Raw genomic sequence first — 20,528 nt, 5'->3', positions numbered from 1 at the left:
GTAGGTCTGGGGCCCGAGGGGGCGGACGTGCGCGCGGGCCCCGGGGGTGTGGGGCTCCCGGGAAGGACCTGGGGGCTGAAGCCTCATGCGGGACGGGACCTTCTCTCGCCCCCAGATGAGCCCCCGCTACCTACAGAGCAACTCCAGCAGCCACACGCGACCCTTCGGTGCCATCGCGGAGCTGCTAGGTGAGTGGTGAGGGCGGGCCCGGCCGTGCTCACCCAAGGCCGTGGTGCCAGCGTGGTGCTGCAGTCTAGACGCGAGAGGAATGCAAGGAGCCGCTTGGGGACGGTCGGGCGGAAGCGGGGCCCTCGGGACTGGCCTCAGCTCCGCCAGCGGAGGAGGGGTGTATCTTCGAGGAACGCGGTTCCGCGAATAAAAGCGTAGGGAACAAGGTGTTTCAGAAGAGTTAGAACACCGTGCGCTTTTTTCTGTCTGGCTCATGATGTTTCGGGCACTTCAGGATAGCTTAGTTAATAATCAAAAATACATGCATAAAATATCCGACCCTGAGGCAGCTGGAATCCAATAGGTGCTGGCGACCAACAGAAAACTGGCTACCAAAGGGGTCTTGTATAAGACCGAGTAGAGTCATTAAAAAGATCTGAAAAAGAGAGTTCTTTAACTTTTGAGACAAGAACATCTAGGAATGATGGGCCATCCCTTAAGAGATGACACGAGTGCATTTGGCTCCCTGAGACTGCGGAGGACTGAGCCTGTAGTCTAAGAGCGCCCTCACACCGCTGGAATGAATATTGAGGACATAGAAACCTCTTGCTCTGCGAGTGTTTGCTTTTAAAGAGTTTTCAGTTGATCCCTTGAAGCCAAGTACACCAGTTTTTGAAGGAGTGTGCTAAATACTGTGTGGAAAGTAAAAAAGCAATCCTACGCTAAATGCAGCAGCATACAGAGCACATTATAAGTCCTTCAAAAATTGAAAGAAAGAAAGATTTATGGGACTAAGTAGTACAGAAAATCTTGGAAAAGTTTCAAAACTCCCTGAATAAGCCACAGGCCCTGCCTAAGTCATAGCTATGGCGATGCCATGAGAGTTGTTTTAGTCGAGAAGTTGGAGGGCAGCAGGAGAGTTACTTGGAAGGTGATGGAGAATTTTGATGATCAGTTTGACTATAACATCAATGTTTTACATGTATGACTCAGTTAAAAGATGCAGAAGAGAATGTGGCATTGGTACATTTTGAATTGTTTTAGATTTTGTGCCATGCCACCGGTGAACATCTGAAGAGAGGCACAGTGAGAGATGGGAGACAGAAACGTGTTGTGAGAAATAATCTTGTTCTTTCACAGTTGCACCTTGTTGTACTATGCATACTATATAGGTGATTCAGTGAGTTTTCAATTTGTAATTTTGAGTACATATGATTGTCTTAAGCATTTAGCTTTAAAGAACCTAGCTAGGCTTGGCCTAAGATGACCAACACATATATACAAACATAGATTTTTAAAAGCATAACATATATGTGTGATAACAGAGAAAAATGAAATCGATGTGTTAACTGGTAACTCAAGTTTTCATTTTCGGTTTTTCCTTCAACAGTTTTCTGTACTAAAGCATTACTTTTCTAATGAACATTCATTCATTCAGTAAGTATTTATCGAGCATCTGCAGTGCCCAAGGCTACTGTGGGAGGTACAAAAATGAATACAACACAGATTCATGCTTCTAATAGGGGAGATAAAACATGTGCAGAAAGTTCATGCTTTCTATAACAAAAGATGGAAATTATATATCCACAAAGATACATACAAGTGCTATGAAATTTAGAGGAAAGAGAAGTGACTTACAATTTTTAGGAAGTACAGGTTGAAGAAAAGCTTTGTGGAGGAGGTAATATTTGAGCTGAAATTTGAAGGATTAGTTAGGATATGTGGATGTGGTTGGGGAAGGACATTCCAGGCAAAAGGAACAACTGGATAAATGAAGACATGAAGAATACTGATCATTGAATATAATTAGAGCATAGTGTTCACAGGTAGCAAAAATTATAGGTCCTTAGAAAGTTTACAAAGAGCTTTTCACAATTATCTTTTTAACTTTACTCTTTGAAGTAAACAGTATTTTTTTTTTCATCCTGCAGATGAAGAAACAGAGGTTCAGGTAATTAATTTCCAAGGTTACATGTCTACTAAGTGACAGATCCAAGACTCAAACACAGGCGTTTTTACTCCAAGCACCAAGTAGGAAATGAGGTTAGAAAGGTGAGCTGGGACTAGGATGTGCCTGAGAGGTTCTGGTATTTGATGTGTTACTCTGATGTTTTCTGACCAGAAGAATGTCATGATCAAAACTGTGCTTTAGGGGGTTGAGGATTTAGCTCAGTGGTTCTGGCGACTGCCTTGCAAGTGTAAGGACCCGAGTTTGATCCCTGGTACCAAAAAGAAAAGAAACCTCAAAACTGTGCTTTAGGGAAGTCAATCTTGCAGCAATGTGTAAGACATATGAGAGAAAAGAGAGACATGGATTTGCAAGACTAGTTAGGAGGCTATTGCAGTAACCTTGAGATGGAATAAACTGTGAACTAAGAGAGTGACAATGGGAATTAGAAAAAACAATATGTAAGAGAATCTAAGGATATATAGGGCAGGAAGAGAAAGAAGTTTAAAAAATGATTTTTTTTGCAGTGCTAGAGATTGAACCTAGAGATTTATGCATACTGGTGAGCACTTTGCCACTGAACTACACTCTTAGTCCCCTAAAAATGACTTTTGAATTTATTAAACTTATAGTCATTTGAATGCTGACACTGTGTGTGTGTGTTTAACAGAAAAAGATACACTTGTGACAGAGGTGATGACCTTACTTTCAGCTACTTGCAAGATAGTTGCAAGTTACTGTAAGGCAGTAACTTGGCACCTTGCCGGTGTCCACTGGAAACAATAGGAGGCTTGTGAAGCACTATGTCAAAGCCATTTTAAGCTCTCCTGGCAGGCTGTCATTCAGTTTTTCATTGCCTCCCAGGTTCTGAAGTATGAGGCTTCAATTATAATGCTTTTTCAGAAGACAAGAGATTGTTGGACCAGGTTGGAGTGTAAAATAGATTCCCCAAGAATTCTATGCTCTTACCAAAGTAGTGGGTGACATGAAGGTAGAGATAGGGACCTCTCGATGAGGGATATCTCAAGTCAGGTTGGGAGAGGGAAGACACCTTGGGAATTGGTAGCAAATAGGACAGTATAGCCAGGTTAGAGGATAAAGATGCTCAGGCTATGATAGTGCCGCTCTTGCCTAAATAGTGGCTGAGGTGAGGGAAGTAAGGGTTTTCTCATCATCCTAACTGTTCATAGGCTGGGTGGGCTGGGCTAGGGGAGAACTTGAACTCCCTGGTATCAGATAGTATATGCTACATATTCACCAGTTTTTAGAGGGTTAAGAAGTAGAATGAAACCAGCTATCAAATTGGTGGTGTATTATTATAAGTTCATCTATGGAAACTGACCTTGTCATTATTATAATTTCATTTGTTGAGGCCAAATGAAAGGCCACATAGAACAGAGATAATTGGGAAGCTGTGCCTGCCCACTAATTTCACTTTCCCTGCTGCTTCAGCTGACCTTGGCCTTTTATGTATCCCCTCCCCCATTGACTCTATGAGCTTCCATCCAAGGAGATATCATATCTTCGCTGCTCTTGGCAGCTACTTTTAAACTCTTGAAATGCCTTTGTTAAAATGTTTTATATTCCTATAAGAAAATACCTAGTAGGGCTGGGGATTTAGCTCATTGGTTCCACTGCCTGCCTTGCAAGTACAAAGACCCGAGTTTGATCCCAGTACCAAAAAAATAAAAATTTTTTAAAAATTAAAAAAAGAAAATACCTAGTAAAGTTTGGGTAACACCTGCAGTAGAGAAGAAAAGAGTTAAGATGATTTTCTTAGCGACCTGTGAGTTGATTGATTCAAGGCACTGTTGTCTAAATGTGTAATTGGAATTGATGTGTGTTATATGTTTGTATTGGGAATGTTCGTAAGTGTTAGAAAAATATTTCAATTTCCATGGTTTTCCATATATAAATTATGTCAATTGGCTGACAGGTTTATCTGTTTCAATGTCTTTGGCTGTCTGCTAGCAAAAATGACTGAAAAGGGCTTGCTTGCCAAGTAAAATTTCTTGAATTATGTGGGCAGCTATATATGGTGCTGAATCCTTTCATCAGATAAAGAAAGAAAAAGCAGCCTCTTACAAAGTAAAGAACTATATTTCTGATAAAGTCAGTATTGCATGCTGCCACCTTGTAACTCTTGCCCAGAGACAACCCATTTACCTTACCTCATTATATGGGCCTAAGCCCCGCCTGCCCCTTAAAGATTATCAGACTTCTTAACCTACTTCTGGAGCTATTGGTAATATGTTACCGCTGTTAAGATTTTTCAGGTCATAATCATTGATAGTTTTATTAATCAATGATTCTAGCAATACCATTGTAGCTTTTGAAATTAATCTGTGTTTTGTTTCATTTAGTAGACATTCCACACATGCAAATGAGTGTCAACTCTTAATTGTATTGTCAAAATTTGCAATTTGAATGTGTTAATACTCTGCTTGGTTGTAAGGGATGTTCCCAGCAGAAAAATGACATGGTTTGATTAGGGGTAATTGGACAAGTATACAGGCAAGACCCTACCTGGCTCTCTCAGCCAAGGTATGTGGTATCGGTAAAATAGTATAGTGTGCCAAAACAAAGGAAGAGAATAGAAGGGAAGGTTGCTATCTTGCTTGAAAAGTTAATAGGGACAGGAGTGATTAAGGACCCTATTGGAATTAGTATGTTTTATGCTGCTGTTGCAAAATACCTGGTGTTGAGTACCTTATAAGTAAAGAAGTTTATTTAGCTCACAATTCTGGCTGCTGGAAGGTCCAGGCAGCATGACACAAGTGTCCTGTCAAGGGCCCCCTAGCTGCATCACAATATGGTAGAGAAGCTAAAAGGGAATAGGGCCATGTGCAGATAGGGCCAGTCATACAGGGTAGCCTCTCTTTATAGCAACTCACTGTAGTCAAAACTAATCCTGTCCTATCATTCCTGACACAGAATTAAAATCCTTTCCAAGAGCAGCATCCCCAATGATCTAATTACCTTGCACTAGGCCCCACCTCTTAAAGCTTCTCCAACCTCAATTCTACCACACTAGGGCAAAAGCTTCCAACACATGATTTTTGGGGAATAAACCACTTCCAAACAATAGCATCATCAACAGCTTGTACAGATTGCCCTTCTACTCAGGCCAGTGAACTCTAATCAGACTTTTGACCCACACATGTCAATGTTAAACTAATACCTTTGGCCAAAAGATGTAGCTACTAGACAGTGGCATCCCTGGGGCTGGGGACATGGTGCCATATGTTAGACTATGGCTAAGGTTGCTATCTTTGAAGCCTTAAATAGCCCATTGTGAAGATGTAACTCAGGAGGAATTGTGATCTAAATGGCAAACAACTTCACCTTTGATATTGTTACAGAGACAGTAGAATTGCTCTTTCTCTCTAAGCTTGCTTGCTACCCTGACTGGGAGTTAGACAGGCAATTAAATGTTTTGATTTTAACTCCTGATTCTTTCAGTGGTCCTCATGCTATAAAAAGAGATGGTGGTAATGTCTGCATTCTTTAACCAAAGGAGGTAATATAAAAAATAGAAAATAAAATCATCCTGAATCAAATGTAAAGTGTATAACGTGCATCTATTTTTTACTAAAATTGCTGTTTCAACCTTTCTCTGTAGCCACCCTTTACTATATGTGTTCATAAGCAGTAAAGTGCCTAAAGACAAGAATAAAGCAAAATCAGAGCAAAATGATTTATAATAGGTGTACTCTTCCCACAGACCTAAAGTTTAAAGGGATAAAGACAGATTGCAGATCAGTCATTATATGAAATCCAGAAATCAGCTACATAATTCTGTCATATCTGTTGTTTGCTCTAATTCAGTAAATGCAATATCATTAATTACCCACCACTTAACTTCTCAGACATTCATGGGAGGGAAATAAAGGACAGTTTTCCACGTCATAAGGGCACTGAACTAGAGATTTTGATAGAACGTTGGAAGTGGGATCTAATATCACAGATTTCTACCTTTTTCAGATAACGCTGTAGATCCAGATGTATCAGCCAGGACCGTCTTTATAGATGTCGAGGAGGTCAAGAATAAATCTTGTTTGTCCTTTACTGATGATGGATGTGGAATGACACCTCACAAACTCCACCGAATGCTCAGGTAAAAATCTCTTCCTTCTCTTTCTTTTATCATGAGCTCATGAATTCTGTTTAATGCTTAATCGGTTTCTTTAATATTTTACTTTCCTTTTATTCACTCAACAAATATTTATTAAGCATATCTTAGTGCCAGGGTGCTGGCGATGAAACATTGTTCCTGCCCTCACAGAACTTACAGTCTAGCTGGCAATTCAAACAATTAGACAATCAAGTGATCATAGTAAAACATGGTAAGTATGATAGGAAAGCATAGAATGAGTCAACAGGTGAACCTAATCAGATCCTAGAGTTTAACAAAAGCCTCCAAGATGAGATGGTATTTATGCTGAGATCTAAGAGCAAGTAGAATTTTAAGTAGATAAAAAGTATCAGAGAGCAGAGAATGAGAGTTCAGGCAAGAAGAACAACAAGTATAAAGACCTAGGGACCTTCACTAATCTGAGACCTTCTCCAATGCTTAATTAACCTAAACTCACTCTTAAATCAGAAGTATTGGAGTTGGGATGATTGGTGAATCAGAACTATGAAGGTGCCCAAGTATAATCAAACCTCATAAAAGATAAATAGAAGACATTTCCATATATACTATTTGAAAATTTTACAGTAGAATTGAAAGTTAGTAAATTCTTTTGTTAAAGCTGGTGATAAACTTCTCTTGCCACTCTCAATTCACTTAATTACTTTAAAAGGTTTGTAGTCGAGAGTTTGTACTTTATTATCTTCACATATCACTCAGTGCAAGATGAGTGTTTCCTCAACTCCTTCCTTCTCTCTTCCTTTTTAGCAGATGAAGTTGATTGCTGTCGATGTGGCTTCCTGAACTAAGTGTGTGAAGCACAAATAACAGTGGATGGGTGTTGAGGGAGGAGGGAAAGGGCTCAGAACCCAGAAATGGAAAACAAATTAGCTTGGTCATAGTACCCTTTGAAGGTAATCTAATCAATAACACTGTAGGGAAATTCCTTTACCCATCAAAGAAACAAAGTGAAATTTGCTTAAAGTAAGTGATTATATTTTACTGCTCAGCAGTATATGTTCTTGTGTCTCAGACTTTTCCTAATTAGAAGAATGTTTAGGAAAGCCTCTAGAAGTGAGACAAAAATGTAGTATGTTGGTGAAAGTAGAGAGTTGGTCCTATCTTTTAACTTTAGCATCAATTTTATCTCCTAAATGTAAAAAAAAATAAAGACATGTTAGGTACATGTACCAATTCCCAGTGATGAATGTAATCATTATGTACTGTAAACATGTATCAAAAAATAAAAAGATAACTTTAGCTCAGTAGGTACTAGAAACAATTATCAATTTACCTTAAAATCAATTATCTTCTTAATTATTCCTTTCCACTACGTCTTATCCCAATGATATGGGAGTCAAACAGTAGCCTCAGCAAATCTAATAACCTTCTATTTTGTCTGTGGAACTATATATGTGAAAATTGGTATGGTTATAAGGTAGAAAGAAGAGGATGGTTTTTTAATAATTACAACAATTTTTGTGCCATATTCACACACTTATCCATTCACTGAATTCTTACTAAGGGTTATGTGTATAACACTGGAACGTAAATGGAATTAATATGAAAAAATGAAAAAAAGGCTTTGTAGATAGGGAGGCAGGGAGGGGTTGAGGGGAGGGCAGGGGGATGGGGGAAAATAAGAACCAAGATGGATTACGTAAAGGTACAAATTTCCAACACTGAATGTCATTATATTGTATACCTTAAATATACCAATAAAATTAAATAAAAAAGAAACCACTGGAAAATAAAGTTGAGAACCAGATAAACATCCTTGCTCTCAAAGTGCTGACAGTTTAATGAGAAAGAAAAGTTGCCTAATAAATACAACTAAATAGGCTGTTCTCCCCATGGGGAAGTCTATGAAAGAAGAGTAAAGTTTCTTTTGAGAATATACAACAGAGGGATCTAATCTAGCCTAGGGAATCAAAACAGCATACTGTGAAACATTTAAAGTAAAATATGAAGGATCAGTATGTTCATTCAAAATTTGGTTCCCTCCCCAAGAAGCAAATTAGGCTGAAACTTCATAGTATTTTACTCATCATGCTTTATATGTTTCCTGCTGTTGCCCTAGGCAGTTGTTGCTCATACTTAAAAATTTACTTTAGAAGCTATTTTAATGAGTCCTTAATATAGTAAGTAATATAGTACTGGATTTTATTTGTGATTATATTTTAAACGAGTCAGCTATAAGATATAATTTATTTAAAAGAGAATTTAGTCATGCTATCTTCTTACCAAGAATGCCACTTACCTCAACTTCTTTTAACATAATTGAACCAGGGCTGGGGATTTAGCTCAGTGGGATCACGCCTGCCTTGTGGGTACAAGGTCCTGACCTTAATCCCTGGTACGAAAAATAAATAAATAAAATAAAATAATTGAGCGGGACATAGTAGCCCATACCTGTAATACAAGCACTCAGGAGGCTGAGGCAGGAGGATTGCCACAAGTTCAAATTACCACATATATTTCATATGGTAGATAAGACTCCTATGTATCAAGAATTCTGAGTTTTAGATGTGACACTGTATCTAAAATAGAGGTATGGAGTAGCACATGACAATTATCAGAATGATTTCTAGAGTTAGTTTAAAATTAAAGTTTGGAGCTGGGCATGGTGGTGCACATCTGTAATCCCATCACTCCGGAGGCTGAAGGAGAAGGATTGCCAAGAGTTTAAGGCCAGCTTGTATTACATAGCGAGACCCTCTCTCAAAAAAAAAAATTAAGTTTGAGGGAGGGGTATTTAGAGGCAGAGGGAGGAAGGTGGATAGAAAGGGAAAGGATTAAAAAATAATCAAGCTGAGTCATGTACATGTACCTGTTTCTTAAGATGGATATAAACTTCATGTACTACAAACATGTATGAATAAAATAAAAATTTAAATTTAAAAGGTTCGAATAGTATAGTGAATGCAGTTTTGCATACAGTATATAATTTAATCCATATAATAATAATACCCCACCTGTCCTAACTAATCGTCCACATAAGGAAAATGAGAATGTCTTACCAATGTATAAGTCTATTCCTGGAATACTAAGTCTCATAGACTGTACTAACTCAGTGCTCTTTAGGAGTTTTTAAAGGACTCCTTCCCTAGAAATTACCTTTCCCGTCATTAGATTTTTTTGTAGGAAAAAGTAAAGGACAAAATTGTATTATTTCATAATACTTTGAGTTAGAAAATTGAAAAGTGGTCCTCTTTCTCAAAAACACCATAGCCTTCTGGAAATGGAAAACAGGTACAGTGGTCCTCTTTGCTTGGAAGAGAAAAGCCAAGACTAATCTGCTCACTTTGGCATACAGAGTCTGTTTTACTGATGTTGTATAAGTGTCTAATCTGTTTTATGAAATCCTTCTTTAGACTGTAAGCTGTGAGGGCAAGAATCATGTCTCTTGGTAACAATTGTATTTGTAGTGCTTAGCACAATGCATAGTACGTGGTAAGTGCTCAATAGATACTTTTTTTTTCATTAAGATTATTGGTATATTTTAGGTAAACAGTACGGTTACATTCATCATTGGGATCTTGTACATTTGCACAATGTATCTTGGTTCTTAGTTTTCACTAATCCCCTGCCCTCCCTTAACCCCCTCCACCCTTCCCTATTTACAAAGACCTTGTTTACATTTTTTCCTTTCTCCTGGGCCGTGGATTTAGCTCAGTGGTTCCGCCCCTGCTTCACAAGCGCTAGGATCCGAGTTCAATCCCTGGTACCAAAAAACAAAAACAAACATTTTTTTCCTTCATATTTTTCCATTCACTTCTTTCCTTTCCCCTACCCCTCCCACTTCGCCTACTCCTTTAGACCTTTTCTCCACCCCCACCCCCTAGGAGCTAAGCGTTCTTTATCAACCTATTCCAAATCCTTCACTAATTTTTGGGTTCTAGGATTCTGTACACAATAGCCATTCCATAAAGGAGCTTCCTGTAAACAGCCAACAGGGAGCAAAGAGCTCCATTTTTCTTGTTTTGCAGGTCCACTCGGAACAGAGAACTCTCCTGCGGTTAGGCCCAGAGCATGCCACAAGACTTGTACAATAAATGTCTCTAGAGGGTGGTCCTGAAGTTTGCGCTTTCCTTGTCTATATTCCTCTTACCCAATCTTAGATTGTGAACTACTATGGGGAGGAAAGGGGGCTTTTCATATAGTCAGTCCTTCAGTCTTACCAGGAAAGAATCCACCAGAGCCTGAAAGTTAAACTTTCCTGTTACAAACCCTTTTCTGCCAAACTCATCTCCCCGGCAGCCAGAGAAGTACCCGTGGTAGCCAATCAGAGCCGGCAGCGCCGGGCACGTGCGCCTGCGTGTTGACTGTCAGGCGGGGCTCCGGGAGTTTCTCCACGCACACATCTGTGCCCTGTGGGTGGGGTCCCGGCACTTAGAAGCGTCTGCACAGTTCTCTGTGGCCGCTCCTTTCCTGCTGAGTTTGAAAGTCCAGCAGAGTGAAGTGGATACAGAGCAAGGGCCCATCAGGGCACTGGCCGGCAGGAGGCCTTGATAGGTGTCATTTCATAGTTGAAGAAACTGAGAGTCTCTGAGAACACAGCTCTGGAGCTAGCCAAACTTGAAATATTTCCCCTCTGTGAGCTTTGACTCGTAAAACACCTCAAAGGCTGCTGAAAGGACTTGATGATGCCTGCCACACATGGAGAAGCGCTTAGCAGAGGGGCCTCGTACGTGCACCGCAGGTACCTAATCTAACATGGACATAGTCCTTTCTTCATTTAATGATAATCACTTAAAAGTCATATTATAAGGCGCCCATTGTTCACTTCAGGATTATGCTTCCATAGGGGGTCGGTGCCATCCATTTGTTTCGTAGGTGGGGAAACCGAGGGCCAGAGAAAGGAAGAGATTCTTTGGAGCCACCGCTGCAGCTGGGGCAGAGCCCGTACTCTAGACCTTTTCTTATTTCACATTATCATGCATACGTTTTGATTCTTATTTAAACTTTTATTTTTTCACATCAGAGAAACTTTTCCGTATTTACACGTGTCCTATTTATTTCACTTAAGAGTATGGCCTCAATGTGCATCCATTTAGCTATAAATACCTCTAGTTTCTCATTCTTTATGGCTGAACAATACTCCATTTTATTTTTAAAAAACCAAGGGCTGGGGATTTAGCTCAGTGGTTCCGCCACCTGCCTCACAAAGCACAAGGACCCGAGTTCAATCCCACCAGGGGAAAAAAAAAGTTTTGTGCCGAGGATTTGACTCAGTGGTTCTGCGGCCTTCACAAGTGGAAGGGCCCGAGTTCGATCCCTAGTACCAAAGGAAAAACAAAAAAAAAACCCCACATCTTCTTTATCCAGTCTCCAGTTGATGGGCAATTGGGTTTTTTCTAAGTTTTAGCTATTACAAACTGCGACTATAAACATGGATAAGCAAGTATCGCTGTGGTATGATTATTTTAATTCTTTGGCAAAGATATCCAGCAGAGGAATAGCTGGGTCAAATGGTATCTCTAATCCTAGTTTTCTGAGGTATCTCCACATTGATTTCCACAGTGGTTGCACCAGTCTGCACTCCCACCAACAATGTAGAAGGGTTCCTTTCTCCCCACAACCCCACCAGCATTTGTTGTTGGTTGATTATTTGTTTTGTTTGTTTTTCTTTCTCTTTTCATTAAGTTTATTAGTACATTAAGGTAAACAATACAGTTAACATTCATCACTGGGATTTTGTACCTTTACATGATGTATCTTGGTTCTTTTTTAGCCCATTCCCCTGCCTGTTGTTGGTTGAGTTCTTGATAGCAGCCATCCTTTCTGGGGTGAGGTGGAATCTCAGTGTTGTTTTTATCTGCATCTCTCGAATGACCAGTGATATTGAACATTTTTTCTTATATTTGCTGCTTTTACTTCTTTGTCTGAGAAATGTCTGTTCATTTCAGATGCCCATTTTTGAATCAGGTCTTTATGTTTTGAGGGTATGATTTCTTTTAAGTTCTTTATATATTCTAGATAGTAGACCTTTGAGGAACAACTGGTAAAAGTTTTTTTTTCCCCACATTGTAGGTTGTCTATTAGCTCTGTTTGTGGTTTGTCTTGCGATGCAGAAGCTTTTTAATAAAATGAGATTCTTGATTCTTTGTGCTAGTTCTCATGCTATTGAGGATTTGTTTCCTATGCCAATGTCTTCAAGAGTTTTACCTGACTTATGTTCCGGCATTAGTGCTTCTGTTTTAATATTTAGATCTTTATTCCATTTCAACTTTAGTTTAGTCCGTAGTGACAGATATAGGTGTAGTTTTAATCTTTGGCAAGTTGGTCTGGAAAGGGTTAGGGATTTAGCTCGGTGGCACTGCGTTTGCCTCTCAAGCACAAGGTCCTGTGTTTGATCCCTAGTACCAAAAAACAAACAAACAAAAAATTCTCCTGGAAATTAAACAAAGAATCCTTAAAATAGTTGTATTTGAGGTAAAGAAAGATATAAAGGAAAGATCATAATTTTCAAGATCTTTGTACCTTTGAATTTTTTTAGGTTCTGTTATTTTGTTGTGTGCTTGGATGGAAAATAAAAGGAAGGAAAAGGTCTGGCTCCCAGATTAAGCTGATTGTAAGAGGCTACAGAGTTTGCTGAGGTGACTCAGTGAAAGGCCCTTAATAGAACAAGAGAGATTTTTATACTGCGGCTGTTTATAGACATTTGGAGACAGAACTACCTATATATTTTTATAATCTCTTGGTCATATTCCAGTGAACTCTCCCAGCAGATGCAACAAAGGGTAAGGATTGGAAGATTCATCATTTGGGTAGAGAGTTAAATTTATCAAGATACATGCTACACAATCACGCTTGGGATGGTGGCACACACCTATAAACCCAGTACTTGAGAGGCTGAGGCAGAAGGATCACCATGAGTTCGAGGACAGCCTGGGCTATATAGTGAGTTCAAGGCCAGCCTGAATTAAATAGTGAGTCCAATTTCTAGGTATAATCAGGTTAAGAGATACCCAGTCTAGTACCTTTGGTTAGTGCCACTATTGGATACTTTTGTTCTCTCTCTAGGTAACTATCTTGTGAAACTTATTCTCACTTCTAGGAATTAGGGCCATTTTATCTAGACAAGAAAGGCAGCTAGCTACACAAGGCCTTTTCCAGCTGTCTTTGTTAAGCCAGTGAAAACATGGTCCTTTACATTTTTGAAAGTTTGACTCTAAGGAAGTAGAACTGTTTACACACAAACCACATAGGAAAGTCAATGCCATTACTCCAGTAATAATTTCCCATTTTAAAAACAATATTTATGCCTGGAATACCATAAGAAATAAAAGAGTAACTTGTACAAATGTTCTTCATGTGTAAACTGAGCATTCAGCCTGAAACCTAGCTTATGATGTTTTTTAACTTTTCTGATTTCTTTCTTCACATTTCTCTTTTCTAATTACAGCTTTGGCTTTACAGATAAAGTAATAAAGAAGAGCCAGTGTCCCATCGGGGTCTTTGGTAATGGTTTCAAGTCAGGCTCCATGCGACTAGGAAAGGATGCTCTTGTCTTCACCAAGAATGGGGGTACTCTCACTGTTGGACTCCTATCACAGACTTATCTGGAATGTGTCCAGGCCCAGGCAGTTATTGTACCAATTGTTCCATTCAACCAGCAAAACAATATCCTTTCTGGAAATGGAGAATGTTGGCTAAAAATTAGTCTAATCTGACTATTTGGACAAAAACTTCTTTTTTTTTTTCAGGTCAAATCTAGTGCTTTTGATATCTTGTATTTCAAATGTTTTCATATATAAAGAAGTACTCAAATATCTTAAACTTAACTGGAATTTTCTATATTAAATATTTATAAATTAAGTGGACCATTGACCAAAGTTTAGAGATGCTTTTGCTATATTGAAATTTTCATTGTTATGCAGTTTGATTTATGTATGGTATCCCTCCAAGTAACCCCATAGTAAAGTTTCCAGGGCCTTCTCTTTTCTTCCCCCTAAGGCTAGCTACATTTGTGTTTTTGTTCCTAAAAATACTATCTGTAGCTTATCTGATACCAGAATAGTTCATTTTTCTCTACCTAGACATGCTATGATTTCTGTTAGACACCAGATTGTTTTGGTGGGAGTAGCATAGCAGTTAGGATTTGAACGTATTGTTTCCAAATGGTTTAAAAATTTTAAATTTCATCTTTTTCTTAAACATAGCCCTATATTTACACTGCATCTTTGAGGCTGTGTTTTGCAGGTGTAGCTGATTTTGATATTTATCTCTACAACTGTTGTCCGTTTTCTGTTTTCCTTTCTTCTGTAACAGTAATGCCCACATTTAATGTCTATATATTTTTTGTCTAAACATACAACCTAAAAGGTACTTTTCCTTCCTGATAGCATCTTACAATAATACTTTTTCTTTGACTGCATTTGGTTTTACAAAAAATGATTATTACTGAGGATTCCTTGCCCAGTCTAGAAGCCATCTTGAACTATTCAATTTTCAACAGTGAAAATGACCTGCTATCCCAGTTTGATGCCATCCCAGGCAAAAAAGGCACTCGTATTCTCATTTGGAATATCCGAAGGTATAGTATTCTAAGGGTGGAAGATTCTGACAAGCAAAGGTATTATGAGGAAGCATGTTTTAAGAAATCTTTATAGAGAAAGAGTAGATAAGGGAGGGCAGGGACAAGGGGAAAAAAATGAGAACCAAGACCTGTCATGTAAAGGTACAAGATCCCAATGATGAATGTAACTGTACTGCATACCTAAAATGTACCAACAAACTCAATAAAAGAAAAAAAATCTTTTTTTTGGTACCGGGGATTGAACTCGGGTCCTTGCGCTTGCAAGGCAGGCCACCGAACCGCTGAGCTAAATCCCTGGCCAGAAAAAAAAAATCTTAAGAAGAAGAGTAGATAAATTTTGTTACATATTTCTGTCTCATTATGTAACTTTCTCTTAGTTACGTTTGAAATAGGGGCTCTTATTGGTAAATGCTGTGCATTTAAGGTGAAGACATCCATACTCTGGGGCTATTGCCACAGATAAAACAATGCAGTGTTATCCTAATATCCCCATAATCCATTATAAATATATCTATTTCATATTATGGACTTTGTTTTGAGATTGGTAAATGATAGTTATTTTATATGTTTGACAATAATGATGTATGGAGAAAGATATTAGAGTAGCAAAACATAATCTTTAGCTACAATAAAAGTGCAAAAATCCTTGAAGCTGAACAATTTTATCTATAATGAGGCTGTCTTAAGATTGTTTCTTCAGGGCTGGGGATTTCACTCAGTGGTGCTGCTGCCTGCAAGCACAAGGTCCTGAGTTTGATCCCTGGTACCAAAAAAAAAAATTTTGTTTCTTTAGAGCTAATAAAACAATCAAGAAACAGTCTCTGATATATTATTTGTTTAATTTTGGCATGTCAAATGGAATAAAACCTAAACACTAAAAACCTCAAAGCCTTTCACATAAAATAGAGGAGGTGTGGTGTGTTCTTGGGTGTTTGTTTTTTGTTTTTTGCTTTTTTTTGTGTACCAGGGGTTGAACTTGGGAGCTTGAGCTTGTGAGACAGGTGGGCAGAATCACTGAGCTAAATCCCCTGCTGTGTTTAATAGAACAGAATATTAGATATATTCATTTTTCCTTTTCCAATTAGGCCAAGCATTTTGTCTTGTTTTTTAGCTGGGTAAAACTAAGCAATACTGATTTATACAAAGAATACTTAGCAATTAATAAGAAAAACTAAGGAGAGCTCACAAGGATCTTCCCTGTGTCCTGTTAGGAAAACCACCATTCTGTAATATAATTTGTATTATAAAGGATCAATTTCCTGAGGGATTTCCAAAGATTTACACATATTAAGCAGACTTTTTCCTTTGTATATTGCTTCTCAGTTTTACTGTACTAGGTGTTATAGAAGTAAAGGGTTACATGGTCAAATATGGGAAAAGCTGACAGCCTATTGTATTGCTTTGGTTAAAGTCTTTTCTGGCTTTTATATGCTAATTTGCATATAAAATACTTAAGAGAACAATGTAGTATGTAATATTTCCTAATTTCAGACCTCTTTCTCTTGAATGGGGAAGATAGGGGGCAATGAAAGTTAGAGAACTATCTCAGGATATATGTGCTAGAGTAGAGTGAGGTAGTGAGAATAAAGATTATCCTGGAAAATCCAGACTATACTATTGCAATGGCCTGGGATTTTTACATGCTACATGAAATAGGAGCCTTGGTTCAGTTCTGAGAATAGAATTAAAATTGTTTTTAATGGGGATTGAACTCGGGACCTTGCACTTGTGAGGCAGGCAGTGGCACCACTGAGCTAAATCCCTGGTCCAAGATCTCAACTTTTAATACAGCAGCTTTGAGCTTGTGGAACATGAAGTGTGACAGAGCTATCAATTTAGGTTACTCTGTGGTATTTTCTTCTGTTTTTTTTTTTTTTAATCTCCAGGGACTACTGTTCCACAGAGCAAATTTTTAGAACTGTTGTTTTGATATTTATATTTTCTGTGTAACCCATCATTTGTTTTGAGTTTTCCTAGGAACAGAGATGGGCCTTATCTTTTTTCCCTGAAAGTGGTTAATGATGTAGCTCAGGGTCTTAGAATGGACCAACACTAAGTGGCTGCAAAAGATAGGAATAAGAAAGTTTCTTATGAATATCAGTGCTATTAAATTTAAGTGCTAATTCCATAAATCATGCTCTTGAGGACTAGTTTTTCTTCTCTTTTAAGATATTTGATTAGATCTAGGGAAGTATTGGTTTCTCATTAGTCCTTATACCATTGCTGGAGTTAATAGAAGTAGATTTTGTTTTATCAATTCATTTGGGGAAAGTAATAGTGAGAAAATTATCAAGCAATACCCAGAAAGTTGGGATCTATTTTAAGAGCCTGTTTAAAGCTAGCTGACATCCATTTGATTTATCAAATTACAGGAATTTTCATGTATTTTCTTTTCTTACAAATTTGGCATCACTGCCACTGTGAAGTATAATAGATTTGTTTAGACTAGAAATGCCTTAAATAATGTGTGATCCTCAGATTAAGGGGTTTATAGTTTCATTGCAGTGGTGGTCACGGGAGAGAAAAAAACAGATACCTGATATTGGCTCATACTCTTTCTTCTCTCTTGGGTTCCTAGTGCTTTTTTTGTCCTTTGGAGCCAGTTTTTGTTAGATTGGTACTTGTTTCTTTTACCCAGAAACAAAGATGGAAAGTCTGAGTTAGACTTTGATACAGATCAATATGATATCCTGGTATCAGACATTGATGCAGAAGAAAAAGAAATTGATGGTGTTGCCTCTGAGTTGCCAGAAACAGAGTATTCCTTACGGGTGAGTAAGGGTTGCTTTTTTTTCAACAGTGAGAGGTAAGATTTCCTATAATATGAAAACATTATAGAAGAAAATTGAATTACAGTTATATATAAAGATAACAAACTTTTAGGATTCCTTTTTATATCTCCATTAAGGTAGTTTAGCTAACATAGTAGCAGCATTTTTAGTGTGGTAGTTGACATAATATAACAAGGTATAAAAACTGAGCCAAATCTTTGTCCAGAAGAGGTGCACTTAGCAGTATTTTATTGGGATGTCAGTACAACTAGCAATATGGCATAATGACTTTCTCTTCACTGTTCCATAGGCATTTTGTAGTATTCTATATATGAAGCCACGGATGAAAATTTTTCTGCGTCAAAAGAAGGTGACTACCCAGATGATTGCCAAGACCTTGTCCAATGTAGGATATGATATATATAAGCCTACCTTCACTGTATCCTTATAGCTTCATGTAGTTGACTTTTTCATTGCAGGATTATATTTCTAGATTGGCAGAAAAAACCAAAAATGTGCTTTTGCTAATTCAGAATTGCATGTTTATAAATATTATACTGTACTCGAAGAAAGTATTTCTTAAATGTCAATCCATGTACTAATTATTACCACATGGAGCCAGGCGTGGTAGTGCACGCCTATAATCCCAACACTTAGGAGGCTAAGGCATTGAGGATTGCTGCAAGTTTGCAGCCAGCCTGAGCTACATAGTGAGTTCAAGGCCTGCCTGAACTATATAGGAAGACCCTGTTTCAAAACACCAAAAAAAGAAAAAAAAAACACATTGAAACTCTTAAATAAGAGCCCTGATATTTTGGAGATTCTGGTTCATTAGATTTTTTTTTTAAATACTGAAGATTGAACCTAAGGCCATTTTTCTTTAAATGTTGAGATAAGGTCAACAGTGATCTAAATCATTCAGTGATTATTCAGTGATCTAAATCACTGAATTGCCCAGGCTGTGTTCAAATTTATGATCTTCCTTTCTTACCTCCCAGAGTGCTGGGTTACAGGCATGCACCACCATGCTCACTTATGCAATTTTTTTTTTTGTAGTGGGGATCGAACTTAGGTCCTTGCATTTGTGAGGCAGGCACCAAGGAGCTAAATCCCTGGCCCTGAAATATTTTTATTTAGTTATTTTAAAATCCTCTGCTTTTTCAAGTGAGTAGCCAGGTTTGAGAATCTCAGCCTTAAGAAATAAATCTAGGGCTGGGGATTTAGCTCAGTGGTTCCACCGCCTGCCTTGCAAGTACAAGGTCTTGAGTTCGATCCCTGGTACCAAAAAAAAAAAAAAATCTACATCGTATTTGGTTTGTACTGGAATTTTGTCATATATCACATTGATTCAAATGTAATGTTGACTAGAATTTGTTAATCTTTTGGGTATAGAGTTATTTTTGTTGTACTAGGGTCAAACACAGACATTGATGGAAGTTAGGAGAGTGGATATTAAAAGTTAGTTTGCCTAGGGAGAGATGAATTGTTAACAAGATTGATGTGGATTTTCAACTGTCAACTACTTTTTGCACTAGGAATGGATTTCAGATATGTACTATATAAAATCTTAAGGTAAAGTATGGAAATTAGGTCAATCTTCATTGATGATTTTTTCAGCAAAATAAAAGTATTTGAAAGGCTGAGAAATCATAAGCAGTTATGAATAATTGCTCTTTTATTTTCCAGTAAGCAAGTATACGACTTGTCCTAAGAAACATGTTCACACTCCTCTATCAAAGGAATTATCTTTGTCTCCCTTTGCCTGACTGAAAATTAGAAATTGTTGTTCCTATTCTTAACGAAGAAGTGATTTTCATCAGAAGCAGATTGACTTTTCACCTTTTTAGAAACACGTACCTTCTCCACTAAGGGACTATTTTAAAGCCCTCAACAAACCCAACTTAGCAAAGCCAGAGCTAGCACTGTGAGCAAATTGGTTATAATAGCACCTTATGTGGTCTGGGATATTAGTGTTAGAGATGCAACAGAGCCAGTCTATAGAAGTGTTTTCTAGGGCCAGGAATTTAACTCTGTGGTTCTGCCACCTGCCTCGCAAGCACAAGGTCCTGAGTTTGATCCCCAGTACCCCGCCAAAGTGTTTTCTAGCTTCTCTTTTAAAATGTGTCACATTTCTGTTTCCAGCTGCTTCCTTTTGTGGGTTTCTATCAGGCCAATTTCATTTTTTGTTTGTTTTTTTGGTTTTTGTTTTTGGTACTGGGGATTGAACTCAGAACCTTGAGCTTGCAAGGCAGATAGCAGAACCACTGAGCTATATCCCCAGCCCGATCTATGCATATATTTTATACATGCCTCAATTCTTCTACCCCACCCCCATCAAACTGGTTGCCTTCCCATATTAGAGTTTGGGTTAAACAAATTCAATATAGACATAAGTAAAATGAATTCCTAATAAAATTTCAGTAAGGTCACTGATACTGATATATTTATTCTTCCTTATCAAAGGGCTCTTTCTTTGTTTTTGTTTTTTTGTTACAAGGTCTCAGTTTGTAGTTCAGGCTGTCACCATGTAGCCCAGGCTGGCCTCAAACTTGCATAATCCCACTGCCTCCGCCTCCTTAGTGCTGGGATTACAGGCTTGCGCCACCATACTGAGCTCTGTACTTTGTTCTTTTCCTTCATACTAATTTGGGGAGCATCCTACCCCAGTATACTCCCATTCCTTGTTCTTTAGTGATCTCCCAGAGTGCTGAGATTAGACACACAACACCTGGCTATGATTTTGGTCTTATTGTTTTTGTTTTCATAGTATTTTGTATGGTAGTAGGATTTACCATAATGCATAAAAGTGAGCAGATTTGTATTGTACCATATACAACACTTATCAGAACCTGTGAGGCCTAGCAGCAAATTTAGCAACTGGCAAGGTTTAAGGAGTATTTGTGATTATTTATGAATTGTTCAATCACAACTGGCATTTTGATATATTTTCTTATAGTCTTTTCTATT

The 20,528-nt window shown here is 38.1% G+C and overlaps 1 protein-coding gene across 2 annotated transcripts in view; it reads left to right on the top strand.

The window, feature by feature from the left end:
• The first annotated feature begins 24 nt into the window (after positions 1-24).
• Morc4 (MORC family CW-type zinc finger 4) overlaps positions 25-20,528 on the top strand; it is a 64,755-nt gene continuing 44,251 nt past the window's right edge. Inside the window, exons 1-6 of one of the 2 annotated variants that reach the window (XM_010614066.2) lie at positions 25-188; positions 6,101-6,233; positions 13,657-13,874; positions 14,640-14,787; positions 17,429-17,561; positions 17,872-18,000. In XM_010614066.2, coding sequence (XP_010612368.1) covers positions 86-188; positions 6,101-6,233; positions 13,657-13,874; positions 14,640-14,787; positions 17,429-17,561; positions 17,872-18,000 — 864 coding nt within the window. In that variant the 5' untranslated portion in view covers positions 25-85. The remainder of the gene's footprint in view (positions 189-6,100; positions 6,234-13,656; positions 13,875-14,639; positions 14,788-17,428; positions 17,562-17,871; positions 18,001-20,528) is intronic. The other variant, XM_010614067.2, reaches the window with a different exon arrangement.

The sequence above is a fragment of the Fukomys damarensis genome, unplaced genomic scaffold (genome assembly GCF_012274545.1).
Source record: "Fukomys damarensis isolate Sample0158 unplaced genomic scaffold, DMR_v1.0_HiC HiC_scaffold_39, whole genome shotgun sequence".
Lineage (NCBI taxonomy): Eukaryota > Metazoa > Chordata > Mammalia > Rodentia > Bathyergidae > Fukomys > Fukomys damarensis.
The sequence above is the reverse complement of the archived record's forward strand: the minus strand, read 5'-3'. Positions and strand labels throughout refer to the sequence as shown.